The sequence below is a fragment of the Epinephelus lanceolatus genome, chromosome 15, assembly GCF_041903045.1.
Source record: "Epinephelus lanceolatus isolate andai-2023 chromosome 15, ASM4190304v1, whole genome shotgun sequence".
NCBI lineage: Eukaryota > Metazoa > Chordata > Actinopteri > Perciformes > Serranidae > Epinephelus > Epinephelus lanceolatus.
In genome coordinates, this window is record NC_135748.1 from 35,369,593 (window position 1) to 35,392,057 (window position 22,465).

The 22,465-nt window shown below is 44.6% G+C and overlaps 1 protein-coding gene across 1 annotated transcript; it reads left to right on the forward strand.

Moving 5' to 3' along the window:
* Positions 1-796: 796 nt before the first annotated feature.
* map3k9 (mitogen-activated protein kinase kinase kinase 9) lies at positions 797-21,118 on the forward strand. Its single transcript, XM_033641894.2, has 11 exons — positions 797-1,308; positions 3,435-3,848; positions 9,240-9,420; positions 11,773-11,921; positions 12,272-12,447; positions 13,584-13,824; positions 15,394-15,516; positions 15,661-15,802; positions 15,940-16,052; positions 18,572-19,342; positions 20,093-21,118. The coding sequence occupies exons 1-11, from the start codon at positions 918-920 to the stop codon at positions 20,545-20,547; spliced, it is 3,156 nt and encodes a 1,051-aa protein (XP_033497785.2). The 5' UTR covers positions 797-917; the 3' UTR covers positions 20,548-21,118.
* Positions 21,119-22,465: the final 1,347 nt, after the last annotated feature.

The following is a 22,465-nucleotide window of genomic DNA, read 5'->3' on the forward strand; positions in this document are numbered from 1 at the left end:
CAGGATGTGGACTGGAGTGGGCCCATGCTCGTCACTGATCAACGTGAATCACTGTTACTGTTTGTACAGTTTGTTCCACCTGAGCTGAGTGAAGCTGTCCTCAAAGCTACAGTGTGTACAGAGTGTTTATGACGTCACAACACACTAAAGTTAGGCTTTATTTTATTGTGTCTTTCAGGAAGTGGTTTTAAATAAAGTCAAATTAAAGGGAGGATATTTGAACCCTTTAGGAATCTGTTTGACTACCACACACACACACACACACACACACCTGATCCCCTCATCACACCACTGAATAGTTGGGATTGTTCATCTGACTGTTTTGTTGACTGTTTTTTACTCCTTGTTCTGGATTCTGTTTTTATTTCAGGGACTTGTGCATGGACTTTAACATTAGTTAAGTATTTTGTTATGTTCTTTGGTTATTTTTGTTTTGCTGAGGGGGTCAATAACTAAATAAAGGAGACAATTTGAAGAAAACAAACCCCTTATGTGTGTTTAATTGGCGTCGGGCAGGTTCACACTGTTTGAAGGGTGACTAGCATTTGACGCTGAGGGGAGGGCGGGGCTTAAGATGCTGCTGACGTGTCTCTGGGCCAATGGGAGGCCGGGGATGATTCGCACGTTGGCACAATTGGCTTAAAATAAAGAGCAGGGGTTACAGCGATGATTGGGTGCAGGATTGTGCATTGGAAATCACCAAGCTGGAGCTGTGTGTTTGATAGCAGCCAGCCGCGACTGAGAGACAGACGATGCTGCAGAACACTGCCTTTTTCCTGCAGTGTTTGTGTGCGGGATTAGCCGCTACTTAGCTGTGCGTGTGTGTGTGTGCAGACGCAGGGCGCACCGAGCCGCCAGCCAGCCGCGTCAGGTGGATGCGCCTGCAGTGATCCAGGTCGCCCCTATGGATCGCGTCCATGGATGTCTTCAAACCCGCTTTGGACAATAGTTTGAGTCCTAAGGCGTGCGTTTCCTCGTCGGAAGAAGCAGAGGCAGATGTTTTTCGCTGGCCCACACCGGAGAATGGCATCAGCGCCGCGCCGGATGCGGCACCCGCAGCACCGGGCTTCTGGACCGCCGTGTTCGACTATGAAGCGACTGCGGAGGACGAGCTCAGCCTGCGGAGGGGGGACGTGGTGGAGGTCCTGTCCAAAGACTCCCTGGTGTCGGGGGATGAGGGCTGGTGGACCGGCATGATCGCAGACCGGGTTGGCATTTTCCCATCCAATTATGTGAGCAGCGGGGCTGGCATTCCGGAGGAAATCCGGGACACCTCAGAGCAGCAGTTCCCGGTGCCTCCTCTGCACCGTGAGTATCCCATTGTGCCTCAGTCCTGCAGGAGATCAGTGTGCCATCAGTAAAGCAGAGCACGGAGCTGTTGTGTCTTTGGCTTGTCTTTTGTCAGAGGGCCAGCACGCTGAGAGTGCTGTGTCATGGTAGGCGCAGTGCACTCCTGTTGTTGGCCTAGAAACAGGCTGGCCCAGGCATCCTCACAGCTTCAGGACCATTATTCATTACACTGCCTGTCAAACAGACAGCCAGCTGCGGCCAGTGGTGGGTGCACCCCGCCTCAAATTACAAAGCATCCTCTGCAGAGTGAATATGTAACTGCACATGCATCTGCAACATCATTAGGTATCATATGAAGCTTTGTGATGCATCGGTATGATATGCGTAAATTCCACTGTGACTGGTCGTGTGCTGCAAGAGACTGAAATTGTGCCCAATTGTGCTTGTAGAGAAAAAGCTTCTGCAGCTAAATGTGCAGCCAAGGCCTCAGATAGATGGAGTAAGCAGAAAACCACCCATAGTGCACTGCACTGTGGGATCCAAAGTGAGACACAAGCATGGGCGGATAATGAGACAGTGGGCCCCTGATCTGCAAAAGGCCCCTTCACCTCAGAGCAAGAAGGTGCTTTCAGACCTAGAGTCGTGTCCTTTGGTCTGAATCAGGGACTCATTTTGTTCCAAAGCTGTATAATTGCCTCGAGCTGGTTCGTGTTCTCACGGCAGCATTTACAAAACGCCTTGTGCGAGAAAGCTGCTCTTGATTGGTCAGAATTTCCATGTGGGTAAAATCCAGGAAGTAAAGCAAACGTTGAAGAAGAGTACACTTGCAAGATAAATGTGACACTTTCTAATGTCACAATGGAGGGACAACTACGCAGGTTGATTTTAGCGCTGCTCATCGTGGACTATATTGCTGTCATTGTTCATTTTAGTCAAACCATACAGTTTGAAAATGAGGCGCGGCTCCAACTAGAAAACAATGTTTTGATGCATTGGATGTGCTGAATGTGCATATTAAGGCAGTACAGAAGGAGGTGCACATTAATAATCCTCCAGGACTGTAACATGCTCATGTTTAACCCAAACAATGTGTCATGTGACTGCAGTTGCTTCACATCCACGTCGGAACACGTTCTCACCACAAACGAACCGCACCAGAGTTTGTTTGTAACCTGACTGAGACCACCTCTTCAAGAAGGTCTCGGTCCAGTTGTTTTGGTGCACACCTGAGTGTGATTGCTGTGTTCACACCTGCCCAAACAAACTGAGTTGCCCACACTTGAGTTAGATTAAAGCGAACCAGCGGTACGTGTTAACTTGAGTAACACCTAACAGTTGAAGATGAGGGAAGCCACTGACATGTTGGGCCCTGGGCCTGGGCCTTGTAGGCCTGTTCAGTAATCCATCCATGTCTGCAAGGATGCTCTGCCTTTTAAAAAGACCTCCACAGATAATTACAAATCCTCTGTTTATTGTGTGTATCGGCACAAACAGGCTGATAAAGCGTGTGTTTTAAGGCCCTGCTTGTTTGGGTGGACCACACCGCCTCAGCTGTCTTTGTTGGCTTCCATCTCTTCCTTCTCAGCAGCAGCTGGCCTACTTTCACACACCATCCCACCTGAAATATTCATCAAGGTCAGTCTGCTTGGTAGACTGTTAGAATCCACAACATGAGAGTTTACAGCGACAGACACAAAGGCTCCTCTTCACAGCATCACACCTTACATTTTAAGAGGACAGGATTATCTTTTCTACCCATCGTTCGTGTCTTTCTTCCGTCCTTCCTTCTCGAAGCCAGATTTGAGGACAGATGCTCACCCTTGTGTAATAGCAGGAGGGGTAGCTCCACCACAGTCTGTATGTGGGGCAGCAGGGTGGCTTAGTGAAAGCATCCTCCAACTCAATGACCTGATTTTGAGGTCCTGGTTAGCAAGTGTCTGCCTTCCTCAAGAGGAAAACAGTCGCTCCTCACCAGCTCCAGACAGGCAGACTCTGACCTTTAACGTCCTTGGACGGCTCTGTGCAAATACGTAACAGCTCTGTGGAAATCAATAGAGGATTGTAATTGTTTTGGGGGGAATGCGGGTTCTTCTTTGTTTGCCTGTTTGAATCTCATCTTTGTCTTCTCATGCGTCTCTCCTCAGTCCTGGAGATTGATTTCTCAGAGCTGACCCTGGAGGAAATCATCGGGGTGGGCGGTTTTGGAAAGGTCTACCGCGCAGTGTGGCGGGGCTCAGAGGTGGCAGTGAAGGCAGCGCGACGGGACCCTGACGAGGATCCAGAGCAGACCTTGGAGAGTGTGCGTCAGGAGGCCAAACTGTTCGCCATGCTCAACCATCCCAACATCATGGGTCTGCTGGGGGTGTGTCTGCAGGAGCCCAACCTGTGTCTGGTCATGGAGTACGCCCGGGGTGGGCCCCTCAACAGGGCCCTCGCTGGGAAACGCATCCCTCCGTGCACGCTGGTGGACTGGGCCGTGCAGATCGCCCGGGGAATACTCTACCTCCACAGTCAGGCCATCGTCCCCATAATTCACAGAGACCTCAAGTCCAGCAACAGTAAGAGTCTCTTCTGTCACGTCACATGGTGGTAGTTGTTTTGTGGAGTTCTCCCAAAATGATGATTGATTTTTGATAAGAGGACATTAATCAGCTCTAATTTTGATGATGATTTTAATAAGAATAGCATGTAGGATGAAATGATTTTGATTTGGTGATTATTTCTTGGATTTCAGCTTAAAAAAAGCTTCACATTGCTTGTTTTGTCTGACCAACAGTCCAATACTCAAAGATATTGAATTTATCATTATACAAACAACAGAAAAAACGATTCTCACATTTGAGAAGCTCCTACTAGAGAATATTTAACATTTTATAATAGCGAAATGGCTTAAAGGGTAACTTCAGTATGTTTCAACCTGGACTCCTTTTCCCATATTTTTTGTCTGAGTGACTGATGGGAACGACAATTTTTGAAACTGGTCAAGTATTGAGCGAGACTGCTGCAGTCGACAGCCGCTCAACAGGCTGCAATGCAACCAACTGGGGCATTTGTGCACTATCAATTTACATCCATTTGCACTGACAGGCTCTGATTGTTATTCTAAATGTCTGACAACATTATAGAAAGGATTCCTACAGAGAGAGCCCTTTTTTTGAACAGAGTTCGGTCCATTTGTTTAACAAGAAGTAGCCTTGAAATCACCATCACCAAACCCACCAGACTCCATTTAAATAAACAGCAATTTTAGCGTGTATAGAGTCAGCATATTTTCACATCTAAGAGGGTGGATTAAGGTGTTTATTTCAGCCAAACCAGAGTAACTAATTGTAACAGTGGAAAGATGAACCAAGATGGGTTTTGTGAGTTTTATTTTGTATCAGTGGACTTTGAATGAGGTGTGTTTTACAGTTATAAAATTGCTATTTTTTCAAATGGAGCCTGGTGGGCTGTTTCTTGTTAAACAAAAATGATCTTGCTCTTTAATAAAGAGGTCTGTCTATGTAGGGAACCTGTACATAATGTTGTCAGACACTTAGAAGTGTAATCTGAGCCTGTCAGTGGCAGAAGCACTTTTAATGGATGTAAAATTATGATGCTCAATTGCCCCAGGTGTTTACATTGCAGCCTGTTTCACAGCTGCTGGCTGCAGCCCTTTCAATCAATACTGGACCAGTTTCAAAAATTGTTGTTCCCATCAGTCACTTAGACACAAAAACATGGGACAATAGGGTCCAGGTTGAAAAATACCAAAGTCACCCTTTAAACTAAAAAACAATAATATCACAATAGTTGGTGATTAAGTTTCTGTATATCGACAAATAAGTTTAAAATGGTTTCATTTTTCTGCTTTACATTAGTGTAGATTTACTCTGGGTTTTTAGTCAGACATAAGCAAGCAATTTTAAAACACCACTCTGGGTTCTAGAAACTTCTGTACCATTCAATATTTCTGTCAATTATAGGGTAAACTACAAATTGATTAATATTAATAATAATAATTGTTTACAGCCCTAGTCCTCAGTATCTTTTCTGTGGTTTTTGCAATTTTTTAAGGTGAAACATTTATCAGCTGGATAAGGAATAAAGAAATTGCAGTATCATCAGGCTTGTGGCAAAACTTATAGTATCCTGTAATGGACTGTAATATAATTATGGATACTCACAGCAGCCATTTCTGTCTTAAGAGGAAAAGTGTTTAGTAAATACAAAAGGGAACGTTGTTTTCAACCCAAATACAGGACAGAAAACTTTTCTTTTTTAAAGCCAGGGTCACAATATTGATCAACAACCTTGTCAGACTCCCGCAAATTTATTTTATTTTGGCTGTGGAACTTATTGTACCTTTCACATATAATTAATCAACACCTTGCTCAGCCCGTGCTCTCTGCAACACACTGTGATTCGTAGTGATAATAATCACCGTTCAGAAAAGACAGCAGAAAGCAAAAGGAGTCTGCATGTATGTTTGTGGAGCAGTTGTAATCTTGCATTTTACCCAACTGGATCCCCTAAATCCCAAGCCTATTACTGAGGATTTGCCCAGCGCTCTGCCCCAGCCTGCTCTCTATTGGAGGCTCTGACGATACATACAAACAGCTTCCTGCCTGCCATTGGCCCATTCTCTGATGATCAGCTCAGCTGCTTCACTTCCAATAGGCTGCTTTAACGTGTTAAGTCAGTCTAACTAGTTGCCATCCTGGGCTCTGAGGGGGAAACCCATGCATGTCCTCACAGTGCAGGACAATGCAGCGTGCCAGTCTATTTAACTTTTACTTTTAATCCTGAGCTTTCTGTCCTTTGTTGCCTGTGAGCCCAAATTTAGGTCCAAAGATGTAAAAGAGCATCTCAGGTTTATTTGATAAAAACCAGTGTGTCATTCTTTTGTTTTTGTTGTTTTTTTCTGGAGCAAAGCGGGAGTTTTGGTGCATTATATAGAATTAAATTAGGGCATATTTCACACCTATATTTGCATCAGTTTAAGAAAACACCACATGACTCCATTTTCATGTGAAGTGCGTCCTTAGTTGAGGAAACTCTGGGTCTAATCAGGGGTTATAGAAGTCGCTCCGGATGTGGCACACTGTGACCTCACCCTGTGACGGGCGTCACTGTGGTAGTGAAGTGGTCGGCAGCAGTGTTGTGAAGCTCAGTCCGTAAAAAAAGACACAAAGTCAAGCTGCTGTGGAACTTTTTTCTCAAAGGCTCATAAAGAGGGCATTTAATTTTTAGACTTGTTAGCCGTGTGGGTGTGGGGATGACAAGTCTGTCAATTAGTCGTTCCACCGTTTTGGTCCAGACTGAATATCCCAGCTGTTGGATGGTTTGACATTAAATATCAGAGGATGAATCCTGATCGCTTTGGGGATCCTCTGATTTTCCCTCTTGCACCATTGTGAGGTTAATGATTGTGTCTTAGTTTGAAATATCTCAACATATATTGGATGAATTGCAATGGATTCGGGTGGGTTGTCAGTCAGTGTGTGCTCAGTGGAGAGTGAGCGCTCCTTGTGTAAAACTATTACACTACATCATGTCATCCTGTCCGCTCAGTGATGATGTGTGTGATGGGTACAGTCAGCTGCACACCTGGAGGAAGTAGAGGCTTTGATAGGTCAGATTTGAGATAATGTTGTTTTCCATCTTCTGCTTTGAAGTATTGAATTTACACCTCACAACAGCTTAATACGATACAGTCTTGTTTCACATTCCTGATCCATCATTAGCGTGGTTAGCAGGCATTAGCTCAGGGGGCTAACTTGGCTAATTTACAACACTACGTGAATGTTGCTGTCATCCTGAACATCCTGCCGAACTTTGTTCAAATATCTGGCAGTTCAATAAGGTGTCTCTTGATAGTCTGGATGAAAAAAAGAAACAAACAGTCAAATATTCGTATTGAACAGCCAAATCCGATTGAGTTGACAAAATTTGGGTACAGCCCTAGAAATCTGGTGGACACAGTCCCCCACAGGATTATTTGTAATAACTTTGCTGATCCCCTCATTCTTCATTTAGCATCATCATTATCATCAGGTCAAAATTTTAACTGTAGTTAGGGATGCACGATAATATCGGTACGTCATCGGCATATCGGTAAATCTCAAGGCACCCCTTTCATGATACTGTCAACTGACTGTCTCTTTTTTCTGTTTTCTTTTGGTGGTAGGTCGTCCTCACTGGTACAATAAAGTGATCCATTGTCCCACTCACGGCTTTCTCCTTTTAAATGTTATCATCCCTCACACTGGCTGCCAATCAGGGCTTATGATGTGTCACACACTTATAATTCCTATGTGTGAATGGTGCGAATAGGTTCCCCTTTGAGGTTTTTTTAATTAGATAAATTTAAATTACTTTTTTTTTTTCAGGTAGAGTTTGCCTCTTTGTTAGGAAATGGGTGCACACAACATACTGATACAGACTACTAAGAATTCATTCATAACTTTTTTTATAGGCCCAGTTGAATATTGCAAGAATAATGTGTGGTTATCACAAAATCCCACGGCACACCATTTGAGGACCACTAGTATAGAAGGCCCTACTTCTCACTTGATTAATCACCTCAATAAACATTTTCCTATGAGTTTATAGTCTCAATCACTAGTTTCAAGTCTTCTCCAATACAGCATGATGTTCATTTTATAAATTATGGTCCTGTTTAGTGTAAAATAGATGATAAAGCAGGGTATGCTTTAGAGTGTGGCTACCTTGTGACACAGTTCCACCCTCTCATCCCAATATGGTCACTTCTGGTTCCAAAAACTATGACGCCGTTGGCCAGAATGCCGAACTAGAGGCTTCAGAGTGGTCGTCCACAAACCAGTGAGTGACGTCACAGTGGCTACGTCCGCTTCTTTTGTACAGTCTGTGCTAAAAGCAACTCTGACATAACATGCCTCCTTTTGCTGATGGGAATATGAGAAACTATAAATCCTGCAGCTGTTACTCGTGCTTTAAAAACAAAAGTTGTGTGATAGCGCAGCTTATTATGTATTTAATTGTATACCACCTACTTAGTAAACAGACAACGCTTTTGTTTTCTTTGTACCTTCAAACCTTTCAGTAACCTTTCAGCCGTCTCCGCTGCCTCCCTTTCACATAACATGCCATTTAGTGGATGCTCTTATCTAAAGCACGGTGCATTACAGTGAGTGCATACATTTGGAGCATGATCGGCCTCAGGGGGAATCAGCTGTGTTTGTTTCATGTTCTACAGGAGCAGGATTTACTTTAGCCACATGTTTGGGTTTCAGTGTCTTTGGAAAGTGCCTGTGTAGCATTAGAGCCACATGAGCAGCAGATGAAGGGGGCGCTTGATGTGCACCGCAGCCTGCAGACACACCCTCTCCACTGGGCACAGCCACAGCAGATGGCCTGGCATTGTGGAGCTGAATGGGGGAGAGAGAAAGCATGTGGTTAGGAGGAGCGCTGCTCGGCGCATGTTGGGAATGGGTTGTTTTTTAGAGCCTATCAGAGCAAGCGTGTGTGTCGTAACGGGCTGCGTCTGTAGTTTAACTGTAGTATTGGTGTTTGTTTGAGATGTTGTGTTGTAAATATATGCAGTGAGATCATTAGCATTGATCAAGGTCGCTGTTTTTCATCTCTGCTTACCTCTGTTGTAGTGGCTCACTGTGTCTTCGTTTCTCTGTTTGTTCTCTCTCTTTCTCTACTCTGCTTTTATCCTTCCAATCCTTTCATCATGGCCTCCCACCAACTGCACCCTGTTTTGTTCATCCACCCTGTTTTGCGTTCATGCATTTTGTTTTATCGTGGGTCTGATCCTCCTCTTGCTGCTGCCCCTCTCGACATTACAATCCCTGTGATGACTACCTGATATCTTTTTACCTCACCGCCAACCTACCTGCCAATCTGCACGTACTCCCCTACATCCTCCAACCCTCCTCCCCATCATCCAAACAAAATCATCACCTCCTGCTCCACTCCAGTCCTGATCCTCGAGAGAGTCGAGATGGAAGACCTCAGCAACAAGACTCTGAAGATCACAGACTTTGGGCTGGCCCGAGAGTGGCACCGCACCACCAAGATGAGCGCCGCCGGCACCTACGCCTGGATGGCCCCCGAAGTCATCCGCTCGTCTACGTTCTCCAAGGGTAGCGACGTTTGGAGGTGGGCAGAGGAAAGGGGGTTTATGCAGCAAACAAACTGCACCAGGTGGTCTGAAAACAGAGCCAGAGACAGAATCAGTGTGTTCATCATGCACAAGAAAAAGTTCAGCTCTGGCAGCAGTTGCTATAGTAACAAAGCACAGACTGGCAAGTGGGAAAAGGAACAGCATGTTATGTTTTATGAGATGGGTACAAACTAGATGAGGCTAAAGAGCACAGATGCATATACATTCAACATGAGCTTTGTGTACATGGGCAGCATGAAATGATATGATGTGTCTCTTGTTTCAAACATTTAATAGTAACTTAAAGGGACAGTTCATCCCAAAATCAAATGTACACATTTTCCTTTCACTTGTAGTGCTATTTATCAGTCTAGATTGTTCTGATGCCAAGTGTTGGAGTTATCGGCCGTAGAGATGTCTGCCTTCTCTCAAATATAATGGAATGATATGGCACTCAGCTAGTGGTGCTCAAAGTGCCAAAAATTACAAAACTCAACAGCAATGTCTCTTTCAAGAAATCATGATCCGGTTACTCAAGATAATCCACAGACCTTGTTGTGAGCAGTTTCATGTAGGAACTATTTTCTTTCTACCAAACTACACCCGCCAACTCACCAAGCAAAAGGGAGTGATTGATGTTTACATCTCGCACTTTCACGAGCACAAGCCTCTCGTCCATGAGTAGATGCACGTTTCCTTCTGCGCAGTGATAATAGTTGGGTTTCCATCCACCTATTTTTATTTGCATTTTCAACAACTGCAAAAAAAAAAGCTTGAATGGAAAAGCCAGAAATATCGCAAAAAAGTTTTTACGCTTGGAGGGGGTGGAAAAGTCAGCGTATCGATATTAGGAAAACTTTTGGCAATGGAAACAGATTTAGCGAATAAACGATGACGTAGGCTACCGGATCCTACTTCTACTTCACTTCCGTTCCACTGTCTGATCTGGTCCGCTCTGGTCAGTGAGTGTAGTCTTTCTCGTTTCTTTTTCAGGACACTTATGTACGCTGACAACGCTTGTGTGTGATGAGAGCTCTCACAATAGCCAAGAAGTTTCCAAGGAATCTCTCCATCTCGTCGTAGTCATGGATGTGCTGGTAGTTGTTTACATCAATTGTGGACATGAGATGCTCTCAATGACGGGATCTCACGGCGCCCTCTTCTTCTACGGGTGTTCTTTTGCATTTTTATTTTTATTTGTCACGAGAAGCGCCACCTACTGCTCGACCTCGACTCCCAATACTCCCAAAACAATAATGAATGGAAATGTGCATATATTCGCATTTTCTTTTGCGTATTTTCACAAAATTAGCTTAAAATTTGCGATACATTTGGATGGAAACCCAGTTATTGCTGGCGCATGTAGTTCAGTCTAAAGAATTTGGATCACCCTGTTTTAAATAGCAAAGATGACGTAGCATATGGGAATATCTAAGTATGTATCTGATCTGATTCATTTTCAGTAGTAGCAATGATGCCTTGCTTTACTGCCGTGTGTCATTATTCTCACGTTTCTTTTCTTGTGTTGTCCTCACACACGCAGTAGCATTAAGTGTCCAGCTCAGATATTCCAGACTGAATGTGAGGTTTCCCTCTAAAACAGTGTGTAATCTGTGAGAGAGCAAAGAGATGCATTATAACTAGGGCTGCCTTCTCCGACTAAGAATTTTCCTAGTCGACCAACAGTCATCATTTAGGGCCATTAGTTGACTCGTCGCTCACATGTTTACGATATTAATGTAATTATTAAATGATACATTTTGAGCGGGGCAACACAATGGTTTGAGTTGAAGGTGTGAGAAAGAATAGTATCAGTAACATTGTTAGGATAGATAGAATCCATAACTCTCTTATCTGAACACACTTATACCTGGATTAATTCATGTATTACTGGTCATTGCCTCACAGTGCATCAGTGTGTGGTTTTGCCATTAGTCACGTGGATCTGTCAGCGGCTGCACTACTCTGTCGAGTTATTCTTATGTTGACCTTTTCTATCTCACCTTAGTTTGTACACGAGTGCAAAATAATGCCACTCCAATCCCCCTTTTTGACATTTATTCAGACAGCGTGCTTCGCTGTAGACGCGCACTATTTTTCAGCAAACATCCTGCTTGACATTCATATATTCATACACATATTTATCTTCAGAACCAGATTGTTTTGTATTGTGCAATAGGTGTTTTTACACTTTATGCCAAGCCCCTTATCTAAGGAGGATATGCAGGATGAAACATAGGGGAAGCACGTTTTTGGAGGGTGTATATCCAAATTGTATTTATGCTTATTTTTAGATTCATGCAGCGTCTGTTCTCTCTGTTTTTCTTTCCCTTCTTTTAACAATGAAGTTATGGCGTGCTGTTGTGGGAGCTGCTGACAGGAGAAGTTCCATTTCGGGGAATCGATGGCCTCGCTGTAGCTTATGGAGTGGCAATGAACAAGCTGGCTTTGCCCATTCCTTTGACCTGTCCTGAGCCTTTTGCACGTCTCATGGAAGGTAAGGGGAACTTAAAAACTTTTCTGATTTAAATGTTATTAAAGCGTCATCCTCCAAATTGGATGGAAATATCATGTAGTTATTGCAAAGCTGTGTCCGAACCTTTTGTCATGGAGAGCCACAGGCAAAATAAGTGTCAGTTTATGTGCCAGAAAGATGTCATTGAACATTTTTATTAAATTCATGTAGAAAAGTAAGTAAGCAAGAAAAGCCTCTGAAATAAAAGCGAGTAGCATCGATTAAACAGAACATATTATCACTTTCTGGAACCATTTGAAGGGCCAAAATGAATTTTAACTGAGGCAAAATTGGCCCAAGTTTTTGAGACAGTTTTTCATGTTGTGCCACAGAATGCTGGAGCCCAGACCCTCACGCCCGGCCGCAGTTCACAAGTATTCTGGACCAGCTGACGGCCATCGAGGAGTCAGGCTTTTTTGAGATGCCAGCAGAGTCCTTCCACTCTCTGCAGGATGACTGGAAACTGGAGATCCAGGAAATGTTTGATCAACTGAGGACCAAGGAGAAGGTAAACATGAGAGATTCTTAAAGGGATAGTTTATGTAGATGGCTGTTGGCACATCCCTAGTTTGGAGAAACAGGCTGGAGTGCCGACACAGAAGCTGAGCAATGTGCTGCTGTGGACGGGGCAGCATCAAAACGTATTCTAGCCACCGTAAAAAGTCCAAGACAGTTTAAGCGTATGCTATATTGAGAGTATTTTCACCGCTTTACCTTTCTGTCAGAAAGCCTATCCTGACATTGAAGCCAGCTTCAATTCCCCATCTTCCCCCCCACCAGACTTCATTGACAAAAACAGCTATTTTCACCTCACAGAGCACAGGAGCAGCTGGTCTACCGCTGCCTCGATCGGTTATTTTGTTTGCGTTATTGTGTGACTTTGTTTAATCAGAACTAACTAACCCTTTAAAATGCCACTGTCAAACCACAAAACAAACTGATCGAGGCAGCCATGGATGGATTACTGAACGGACCTTCCGGGCACAGGCTCAGGCCTTCACTGTAAAATGTCAAATGTCAAATTAACACGTACCCACTAGGAAGACTCAAAATGATCACAAATAGAAACGAAAGCCCCGTTTGTACCTTTGGAACCTAAAGTAACCCTTCAGACATGGAACCTAGACCCTAGCGTTTCCACCACAAACAGTACTCTTAAATGTGGGCGGGGTTGTTGTCAACCAGACACAACTCAGCCCTGAGCAGAGTGACCGTCCTCTACTGACCAATCAACAGACTGCAGTGTTCACAGCTTCACCTTTTAGTACCAGATCTGTGTGCTAGGTACCCCAACAGAGGGGGGACCAAACATGGGGACGGTACAGAACGGTTCCATTGGTACCATCCACAACTTCCGCCCATGGAGGCAGAGGTAGACCAGCAGCTCCTGTGTTCAGTGATGTCAAATTACTGTTTTTCTTAATGGGGTCTAGCTTTGAAGTGACTGATTTAACGCCTTCCCTGTCGGAAAATCGCTGTCTGACGACAAGATAGGTGTCTGTGTCGGACTCCAGACTGATCCTCCCGACTACGTGTGTGCCAACAGACATCTACTGTATGTACTGGAAGTTTGAGGTTTGGAGTTTGTTGTCGAAATGTTTCAAAGGTTTCATCTTTTTTTCTTCCACCTTTTTGTTCCCTCAGGAGCTGCGATCGTGGGAGGAGGAGTTGACCCAAGCCGCACTGCAGCAGAAATGCCAAGAGGAGGCGTTGAGGAGGCGCGAGCAGGAACTAGCCGAGCGGGAGATCCACATCCTGGAGCGGGAGCTCAACATCATCATTCACCAGCTCTACCAGGAAAAGCCTCACGTGGAGAGCAGGCAGGGCAAGTTCCGCCGCAACCGCCTTAAACTGAAGGACGGGAACAGGATCAGCTTGCCTTCAGGTACCTCAAACAAACTGTGGTGCTGCTGTGTAGGTCAACAGTATGCACAACACTTTGGAATTGTCATCATCATGATAATCATGTTTTAATTTAAATGACGCCTTCTCAGAAATATATCATACCCACTTCTAGTTTGAATTAAATCTCTTTAAGTATCAACACTCTTGTTAGGCCACAGATGTACTTGCTTTTTAACCATGCATTCCTGTAGACAACGGCTACGTCATGGATGGAACCATTCACACACTTCCTTGTGTATTTTGTGTGTTACTGGAGGATTGTACCAGAGAACACACCAGAGAAATCAGACTGTATAGAACTTCTGGATTTGCATAATGTCAACATAAACTTGGCACCACTTGTGTTACGGCTGTGTGTTCCTGTGCTGTTTTGCCTAATGAGGTGCATTGCTAGGCGAGGTGCACCTGGTCTGGGAAGGAGTTGCTTCAGAGCTCCTGTGCTAACAGCAGAGGAGAGGGGCCCCTGGCGTGAGGACTGCAGGTCGCAGCCTGGGATTTTTATTGTGTTGTTTGCATATTATATGTCAATAAATCCCATGGATTTGATTGTTTTAAAGGTGTCTTTTGTGGTTGGTTTGGTCAGTGGTGGAGTGTTGTTCGCACCACAGGGCTGCCCAAGGGTGGGATGTAACCATTGAGGAGGTTAATATTGAGCATAGCATTAGGACACAATGTGAAACTCAGCTGATCCCAAGCAGCCAATCAACTGATGGATCAACTGATTGATCGCATGATTCCAACCATTTGGCGAATCTTATTCAGGGCACACTATTTAAACTGCTCTGTCCTGCCTCCTGTTGCTGCTTCCTCTGCAAGCTGCTTTGCAACCCAGCTCCTCCTTTTTATGTTGTGTCCGTCTTATCAATGTCATTTCTGTTTGTCATTGATGCTGCTCTGTTCTGTCTCTGGGGGGTCTTTGCTGCTGCTCTCTCTGCCTCAAGGCTTTACAGGTAGGCATGTGGAAGGGCAGAGAGGTGTGCTCTCTCTGCCTTAAGACTTTTCATGTAGGTGTGTGGAAGGGCAGAGAGGTGTGCTCTCTCTGCCTTAGGCTTTCCATGTAAGCGTGTGGAAGGGCAGAGAGGTGTGCTCTCTCTGCCTTAGGCTTTCCATGTAGGCGTGTGGAAGGGCGAAGAGGTGTGCTCTCTCTGCCTTAGGCTTTCCATGTAGGCGTGTGGAAGGGCAGAGAGGTGTGCTCTCTCTGCCTTAGGCTTTCCATGTAGGCAAACGGAAGAGCAGAGAGGTTTGCTTTCTCTGCCCCAGGCTTTCCTCATATGCACATGGAAGGGCAGAGAGATGTGCTCATGACAGAGCCATACTGCCAAATGTAAAACTGTCTTTAACTAAAGTGGTCCTGACTGAAATATTATTAACTCTGAGATCTCAGTGGATCATGGCATGGAAAAGCAACAGCGGCGTTACAAAAAAAAGATGGTCATATAGCAGCTTTTCGATGTTCAGTTTTATTAGATTTTCTTATAATTGTGTCAGATTTCTAATGTTGCTCAGATGTTAATATGTGATTTTTTTTTTAAAAAAATCCTCCATGTAGATTTTCAGCACAAAATCACAGTGCAGGCTTCTCCCTCACATGATCGGCGGAGGAGTTTGCTCAGTAGCAGCTCCAGTCCTCCGAGCAGTCCGCCGATGCTGCCCCGCCTGAGAGCCATCCAACGTAAGTAGCATTAGAATCTTAAATTTAATATCTGATTTGATTTAATTGATCATTTTTACCAAGGATGTCTAAATTCACTTGGTTTTCTCTGTTCAATTATCATTGATTACAGGCTTAATGTTTGATATCCATTCTCCATTGCAGTCACCCCGCGGGAGGGATGTACAGCCTGGGGTCGCAGCACATGTTTTCTGCAAGATGAAGAGGAGAGTGAGAGGAAAGGGTCCAGGAAAAAGGGCAGATCCCAAGGGTGTGGCCCATACAGGGAGCACAGTGCTGACGCAAGGTGAGTCTAAAAACAGTCCTTACAGACTTTTTCCAGATGACCTTGATGTTTTCAGTTAATAAATAGGTCAGTTCACATGAAGATGACAAAGATACCACTCACAGCTAAATCCATCTTCATCCTCTCCCCCATGACAGTGTAAAGCCTCCCCATGAAGGCAGCAGGCAGCGGTCCTGCAGCGCCCCGAACCTTCGCAGATCCCCGAGACACAGTCCAGCAGTGCCTGGAGTGCCAAGCCTTGTGGAGATGGGTGAGCAGGACCAGCTTATTATATTTATTATGTCTGGCACACAGTGTGCACACTCCACATGATAACACGGCTGTAGTCTTAAAGTTAGCAAAGTGGCAGACGAGAAGGGAAAACATGGAAGGGGGAGGCGAGTGAGTGAGTGAGATACTTCAGTGCCACATGGCTCTTAGTGGTTGACCGGAGAAATTCACAGATGTGCATGTTTGTAGCTGTGTGAGTATAAACACACTGATCCTGAAAAAGCATCATCACGACAGCAAAACAAACTTAGAAGGATGGAATTTAAGTGGCAATGGACCTCGTGCAGCGACGTTCTCTTAAATTTATCTGTGTTCTCTTAATTTTGTGTTAAGTGAAAAAATAAGAGAAGTCAACTCCAGATGCACCAAACACCATTTATTGTTCTTTTTGGGCTTTATTTGATAGAACAGTAGTAGTGTGAAAGGGGGAGGGGATCAGAATTGAACCTGTGGCCACTGCAGCAAGGACATAGCCTTTGTACATGGGGCACCTGCTCCACCAGGTGAGCTACTAGGCACCCCGATGCACCAAACGTTCTTAAGAATCCAAATCTGTTCTCAGGTGTCCTGAATGATGAATCCCATGTGATCATCATTAACAATTAGTATAGGTAACGCTCCCTAAACCCAACTGGTCCAGCCACAGGGTCCAAATATCTCTTAGTCATTAGTTCAAGGTCCACACAGTTTCATATATTCAACATCATACTTGTGTTTAGCCATGCAGTTGAGCAAGTTTGCTAACTCTGTCAAGTAGCTGTCAAGAGAAAATGGCACTTTAAAATAAAAGCTCTGTGCCAGGAATTCACTGTGCTTCAAAATATACAGTCTCCAGTCAGTGATAGAGGTGAGGAGGCCTGACTTTGCCCGTGGTTGTATGTTGGGCTTCTCTCCGGCTCTGTGGAACATGATGGTCTTTGGCTTATGGTGGCCCCTTGATGGTGTTGATGGCTGTAGCTATGCTGTCAGCAACTGCCCTAAGTACCTGGTCATGGCGCCAGCGATAGCGCCCGTCTGCAAGCGCTTTTGGGCAGCTGCTGAGGAGGTGTTCCAGGGATCCCCATCCTGAACATTGAGGACAGGATGGTGTGTCGGTTTTGTCCCAGACGTGGAGGTTGGCTGGACTTGGAAGGACGTCATAAACAGCCTGGACTAAGAACCTGATGCGATGTAAGTCTGCTTTCCAGATGTTGGACCAGGTGATCTTGCGTTGCAGAACATCGCAAGATCACCTGGTCCGCACTATATAAGGGCAGGTGTAGTGCCATGTGCAAATACTCTGGCAAAAGCCCAAGATTGGAGAGGTGCCACCAAAAAAGGCTGCAAGCAGAAGAACTAAAGCAGTACTGAAATCAGTGTACTGTTAAATAAACTTAAAACAGGAAATTTGATTTTCCAGAGAATCGGTGCTGGTGTTGAACAGAACATCTGTACAGCAATGGTAAAACATTTGTGATGCTGTAAATGCAGTGAAAGCAGTAGTGGTAGAGGAAGTATTCAGATCCTTTACTGGGTAAAGTCCTGCACTGAAACTCTTACTTGAGCAAACGTATTTAAGTACAATCGGGAAAATATACTTAGGTATTCAAATTAAAAGTAATGAAATGCACAAAAATGTAAAGCTCTGTGAGGAGTTTGCATGTTCTCCCTGTGTCAGCGTGGGTTTCTTCCAGGTGTTCCAGCTTCCTCCCACAGTCCGACATGCAGGTTAATTGGTGACTCTCAATTGTCCGTAGATGTGAATGTGAGTGTGAATGGTTGTCTGTCTCTATGTGTCAGCCCTGTGATAGTCTGGTGACCTGTCCAGGGTGTACCCTGCCTCTCACCCAGTGTCAGCTGGGATAGGCTGTTTTTGGATGTTTTTGCATCATAAATTAATTAAAACAGTAGGCAAAATCTTTCTGTGATCAATCGACTAATCGTTTCAGCTCTTTAATGTGGTTTGTCTGCATAAATCTTAATTTGTAATGTAACCAATAACTACAATTATGAAATAATTGTAGTGGAGTAAAATGTACAGTATTTCCTTCTGAAGTGTAGTGGACTAGAAGTAGAAAGTAGCATGAGATTAGAATACTCAAGTAAAGTAAAAGTACCTCAAACTATGTAAAAATATGTTTCTCAAATATAAAACTTTTCTTGGGTTGGTCAAACACTATGTGGACTGGGAAACAAGATGTTTTTTCTTATCTTCACAGGAGTGCTCTTGACCACTTATAAAATTTTTACCTAAGAAAAGAGCAAAGTTAAGAAAACATTTGTGAATCGCAGAAATTAATGAATAAGAGCAAAATAAGAAAAACATTGTGTGTATAACGCTTCCTGCATGAGGCCCAATGTCGCCCGACAGCGTTTCATGTTTGAGAAACTGATATTCAAGGCTTGTCTGCTGTGTAACATGAAGTGTTATGTCTGAATACATCTACAAATACTGTTTTTTATTTATGTGCTTCCGTGTACATATTAAGCAAACTGAGATGTGGATTGTCCTTTTTGTAGAAAATGAAGACTGCTGCTTCACTACTGAGCCAGGAGCAGCTCCTGGTCAGTCCTACCTCTGCATCCCCTTCCATAAGGAGGGTAATGCTGCTGCTGCTGCTGACGGTGATGGAGATGAGTACTGCCCCACCGGCCAGGTTCCAGGAACACCGCCATGCAAGAAGAGCCCCGGTGGGGGACGGCGGTCTGAGCTGGTCCTGCTGGGCTGTGGAGCTCTGCTGGCAGCCGTCGGACTGGGCTGCAACCTGCTCACTCTGGCTCAACCAGAGGAGAGCATCAAACCACGGTGGGAGGGTTTCTTCCACAGGACAGGGGGCCAGAGGCGGAGCACCAGCCCCCCGACTCGCAGACTGTTCCGGCGGGAAAGCCCGCTGAAGCCCTCAGCGCCCCCGCTGCCTGAGCGCGACTTGCCCTCCTCTTACACGCTGCTGTCCTTATCATCAGTGTCTGACTGCAACTCCACCCGCTCGCTGCTGCGCTCTGACAGCGAGGAGTTGTTGGTCTGCCGCCCTGCCACACCGCTCAAACAGCATCCTCTTCCTCCTCTCTCACAGCCTCAGGCCATCCAAACACCGGTCAACCCGCTGGTCAACACCCACCTCGAAAGCTTCAAGCGCAACCCCCGACAGTCTCTCACACCCACACATGTACCATCTGCTCCAAGTTCCTCACGTAGCCTGCGTCGAATACCATCAGATGGGGCCATCAAGAAGAGCTGCCTCCCTAATAATCTGGAAACATTGCCAGAAAAAACTGCATTAGAGAACACAGGTTAAGTCTTGTCCCTTATCTAATTCAAACCAGATCATTCATCAGTCATAGGATTTTGTGTTTTAATGGATTTTTGAAGGTTGCTACTGATACAGATGTTTTTTATTCTAGTTTATTTGAGGATTTGATGTTATACAGCAGTGAAAAATACAGACATATATGACATTGTCAGGAATAACATGTTAAAGTCCAGGACTTATCATGTTGTTTCTTCATATTTGACCTTTTAATGCTAAAAAATATCTTTTTGACCACACTAGCAGGGAGTGAGGCGGAGGGTGATTTGAAGGTTAAGCTAACGTTAGCTACATAAATGTGATCTTGAAGCTGCAGCTGTGAGCCTTTGGCTCTGGTTAGCAGAAGGCTAAACTATTAGCAACATTTTTTCTCCATCCCTGAAACACTTTGCCGATATTAACACGCTGTATTTTGTTTATTTACTCTCTCGTAGACCCTGTTTTTGCCGAATGAAACCAAAATTGAACTGCCTACACCAGTGTTAATTGTTTGTTATTTTTCAAGCACAATTGCCCATCTTTTCATGGTTCCACATTCTCTAATGTGAGAAATGGCTGCTATTCTTTAGTAAATTTAAACCTTGTTTTCTTGGATACTATAATATGATATTATTCAGTATTTTATGATGTTTTATGGACCAAACGATTTATCAATAAATTGAGAAAAGAAATGACCAACCAAAATATTTGTCTAACTATATTTTTCCTCTTTCTTTCCTTTTTACCTCAACAGGTGGGTTTAGAGGTGTAAAAGAAGACTGTCCTGAGGTTCCCCGGCTTCCCGATCCAAATCTTGTGTTCCCTCCAACTCCCCGTCGTCGCTGTGCTCCTGAACGCCCAAAAACTCTCGACTTTGTGGCTCGGCCTCGGCCTTCACCAAGGGCACGCTGTGATGTGTTCTGGGCGGACGCAAGGCCCAGGGGAAATGGACAAAACCTTGGTAATGGTGATTCCCCTGCCCACACTTCCAGCACAGAGACTCCTCCAACTGTAGAGTTTGGTAGGGACCCCACAGTGCTGCCCACTCCCATGGAGGCCCCGACGCCCTACTCCCCCCGCAGGAAGGGAAACCTGTTGGATCAGCTGGATGAGGGACAGTGCCGGGATGGAACCATCCCACTCTGCAGACCAGAAATCAGCTTTCCCAAAGACTCACCTTTCCGCTACAGACCTGGATTCTGGTCCTAACTCAGCCCCGGCCCTTCACCGGCCCAACACAAGGAGGGGACCCTGCTGTTAGCCTTTGGATTCTTACAGGTCTGGGTCAGTACTGACAGAATTAATCTGTTCTAGCTTTAATCAGTACTTAATGGGGACGGCTCACCTTTCCCCATATTGTTACAAAATTACAGGAAAACATTTGCTGTGAATATTTTACCTTTCTGACATTTGTTGTATTGCCATTTGTGATAACAATCCCCAAATTTGTCATCTAAAACTGCAAACACGAAACAGAACAGAATAACCCTTCTCGCTATACAAAAACCCTGTCATTTGTCATTTTAAGGTTCTGTATGTAACTATGTAAATTTTTTTCCGAAAATCCAAAGAATGTGACATTAAGTGTGCTCCCGAGTGCCTTTCCTTTTATTTAGCTCTGCTACAGGGCTAATAATGTGCAACAGTAGCTAACGTTAATTGAGAAATGAAGTCCGCTAACATCAACAAACAACTGGCACCCACCAAAACAGCGTCCACATATGTTTCCGTTACATTTTACGGTGGCAGCCTGGCAGAGACAGACCTTCACTTAGCCCCCTGTAGCAACCCCAATTCAGCCAGTGCAAGACCGAGTACCAAGGATCTGATCCCAGACTGCCTCAAGTCCACCAAGCTCACTGTTAACCCAGGTCCATGTCATTGGTTCGACAGCCCATTGGTTCGACAGCCCATTAGTCCGACTGTCCACGGTGCTGAACGGTTCGCGGCGGACGTATGGTGCGCCGCGACCGGCTTGAGGAGGAGCAGGCTCATGACTTATGTGTTTGTCACTTTCTCTTTCATTTTAACCCACACCATGATCTTTTCCTGATCCTAACCAAGTGGTTTTTGTGCCTAAACCTAACCAGACCTTAACCACAGGGCATCATGATGATTTCGTAACGGACTTCGGAACAATGAGTTTAATATCGTCGGAACAATGGGATGTCGAACCAATGGGCTGTCGAACCAACGGGCAGTTCCCGTTAACCCCAGGGTTGAGGTTTATGCTCGTTGAATTTAAATTGCTACTGTGGCTAAGTTCTGAGCTGCCAGCTACTTTATCATACCATCTCTATCATAATGTCAGTCCCCCTCAATACTAAAAAGAAATTTTAATGTTAGACGAAGCGCTTACATGTGAAATACAGTGTGATATTGTTGTTTTAGCTGGCTAATGTTAGCCAATGTTAGCTTGCTAACATGGACAACTTACTAGCAAGGTAACATAGCAAAAATGCTGTCTTGGGAGATAAACATCATGTACATCCGGACTCCAGGGCTGATCTGGCTAGTAAATTGGCTATATTGCCGTTGATAAGCCAATGAAAAGAAGCAACCAATGCCAGATCAATACAGCATAAATTGGTTAGGCCTACAGCTAGCTGGCTATCTTAGATTGCTTGGTAATGTTATTGCTAGTAATATAGTATCTGCGTGTTTGTGTCAGTTGGCTAGCTTGCCAATTTACTTCTGCTAACATGATACATGATATTAACTTATGTATTCTGAAAATCTGTCTTGATTTAGTCAACAATGAAAGGTGTAATGGTGCACTTTCTACTAGTCAAGAGTGATGCAGCGACAGCCAGCAAGCCAACTGTAACGTGAGCTAATGTTAGACAGCTAGCTTATAATTTACCCATTCTACATAGTTGCTTGAAATGTCAGATGATAATGTAATTTGCAGATGGCAAACTACTTAATATGATGCAGCCAATAGAGTGCCCCAGGGATGGCTTTTTTCTGTAAGCTGACGCGAAAGTTGGCGACACCCTGGTTCTCTTGATTAAAAAAGCCTATGGGATTTTTCCATCGGATTTTCGATTATTGCAGAAAATAAGCTTTGTGGCAAACAAACGTGTATGATAATTTCACGTTTTGTTCAGCAAGATAATCTTCACAA

Coding starts and splice junctions, on each gene's coding strand:
- map3k9 (XM_033641894.2), top strand. CDS start 918: ATGGATGTCTTCAAACCCGCTTTGGACAATAGTTTGAGTCCTAAGGCG. Junction 15,517..15,660: donor CCGCCTGAGAGCCATCCAAC/GTAAGTAGCATT, acceptor TCTCCATTGCAG/TCACCCCGCGGGAGGGATGT. Junction 15,803..15,939: donor GAGCACAGTGCTGACGCAAG/GTGAGTCTAAAA, acceptor CCCCCATGACAG/TGTAAAGCCTCCCCATGAAG.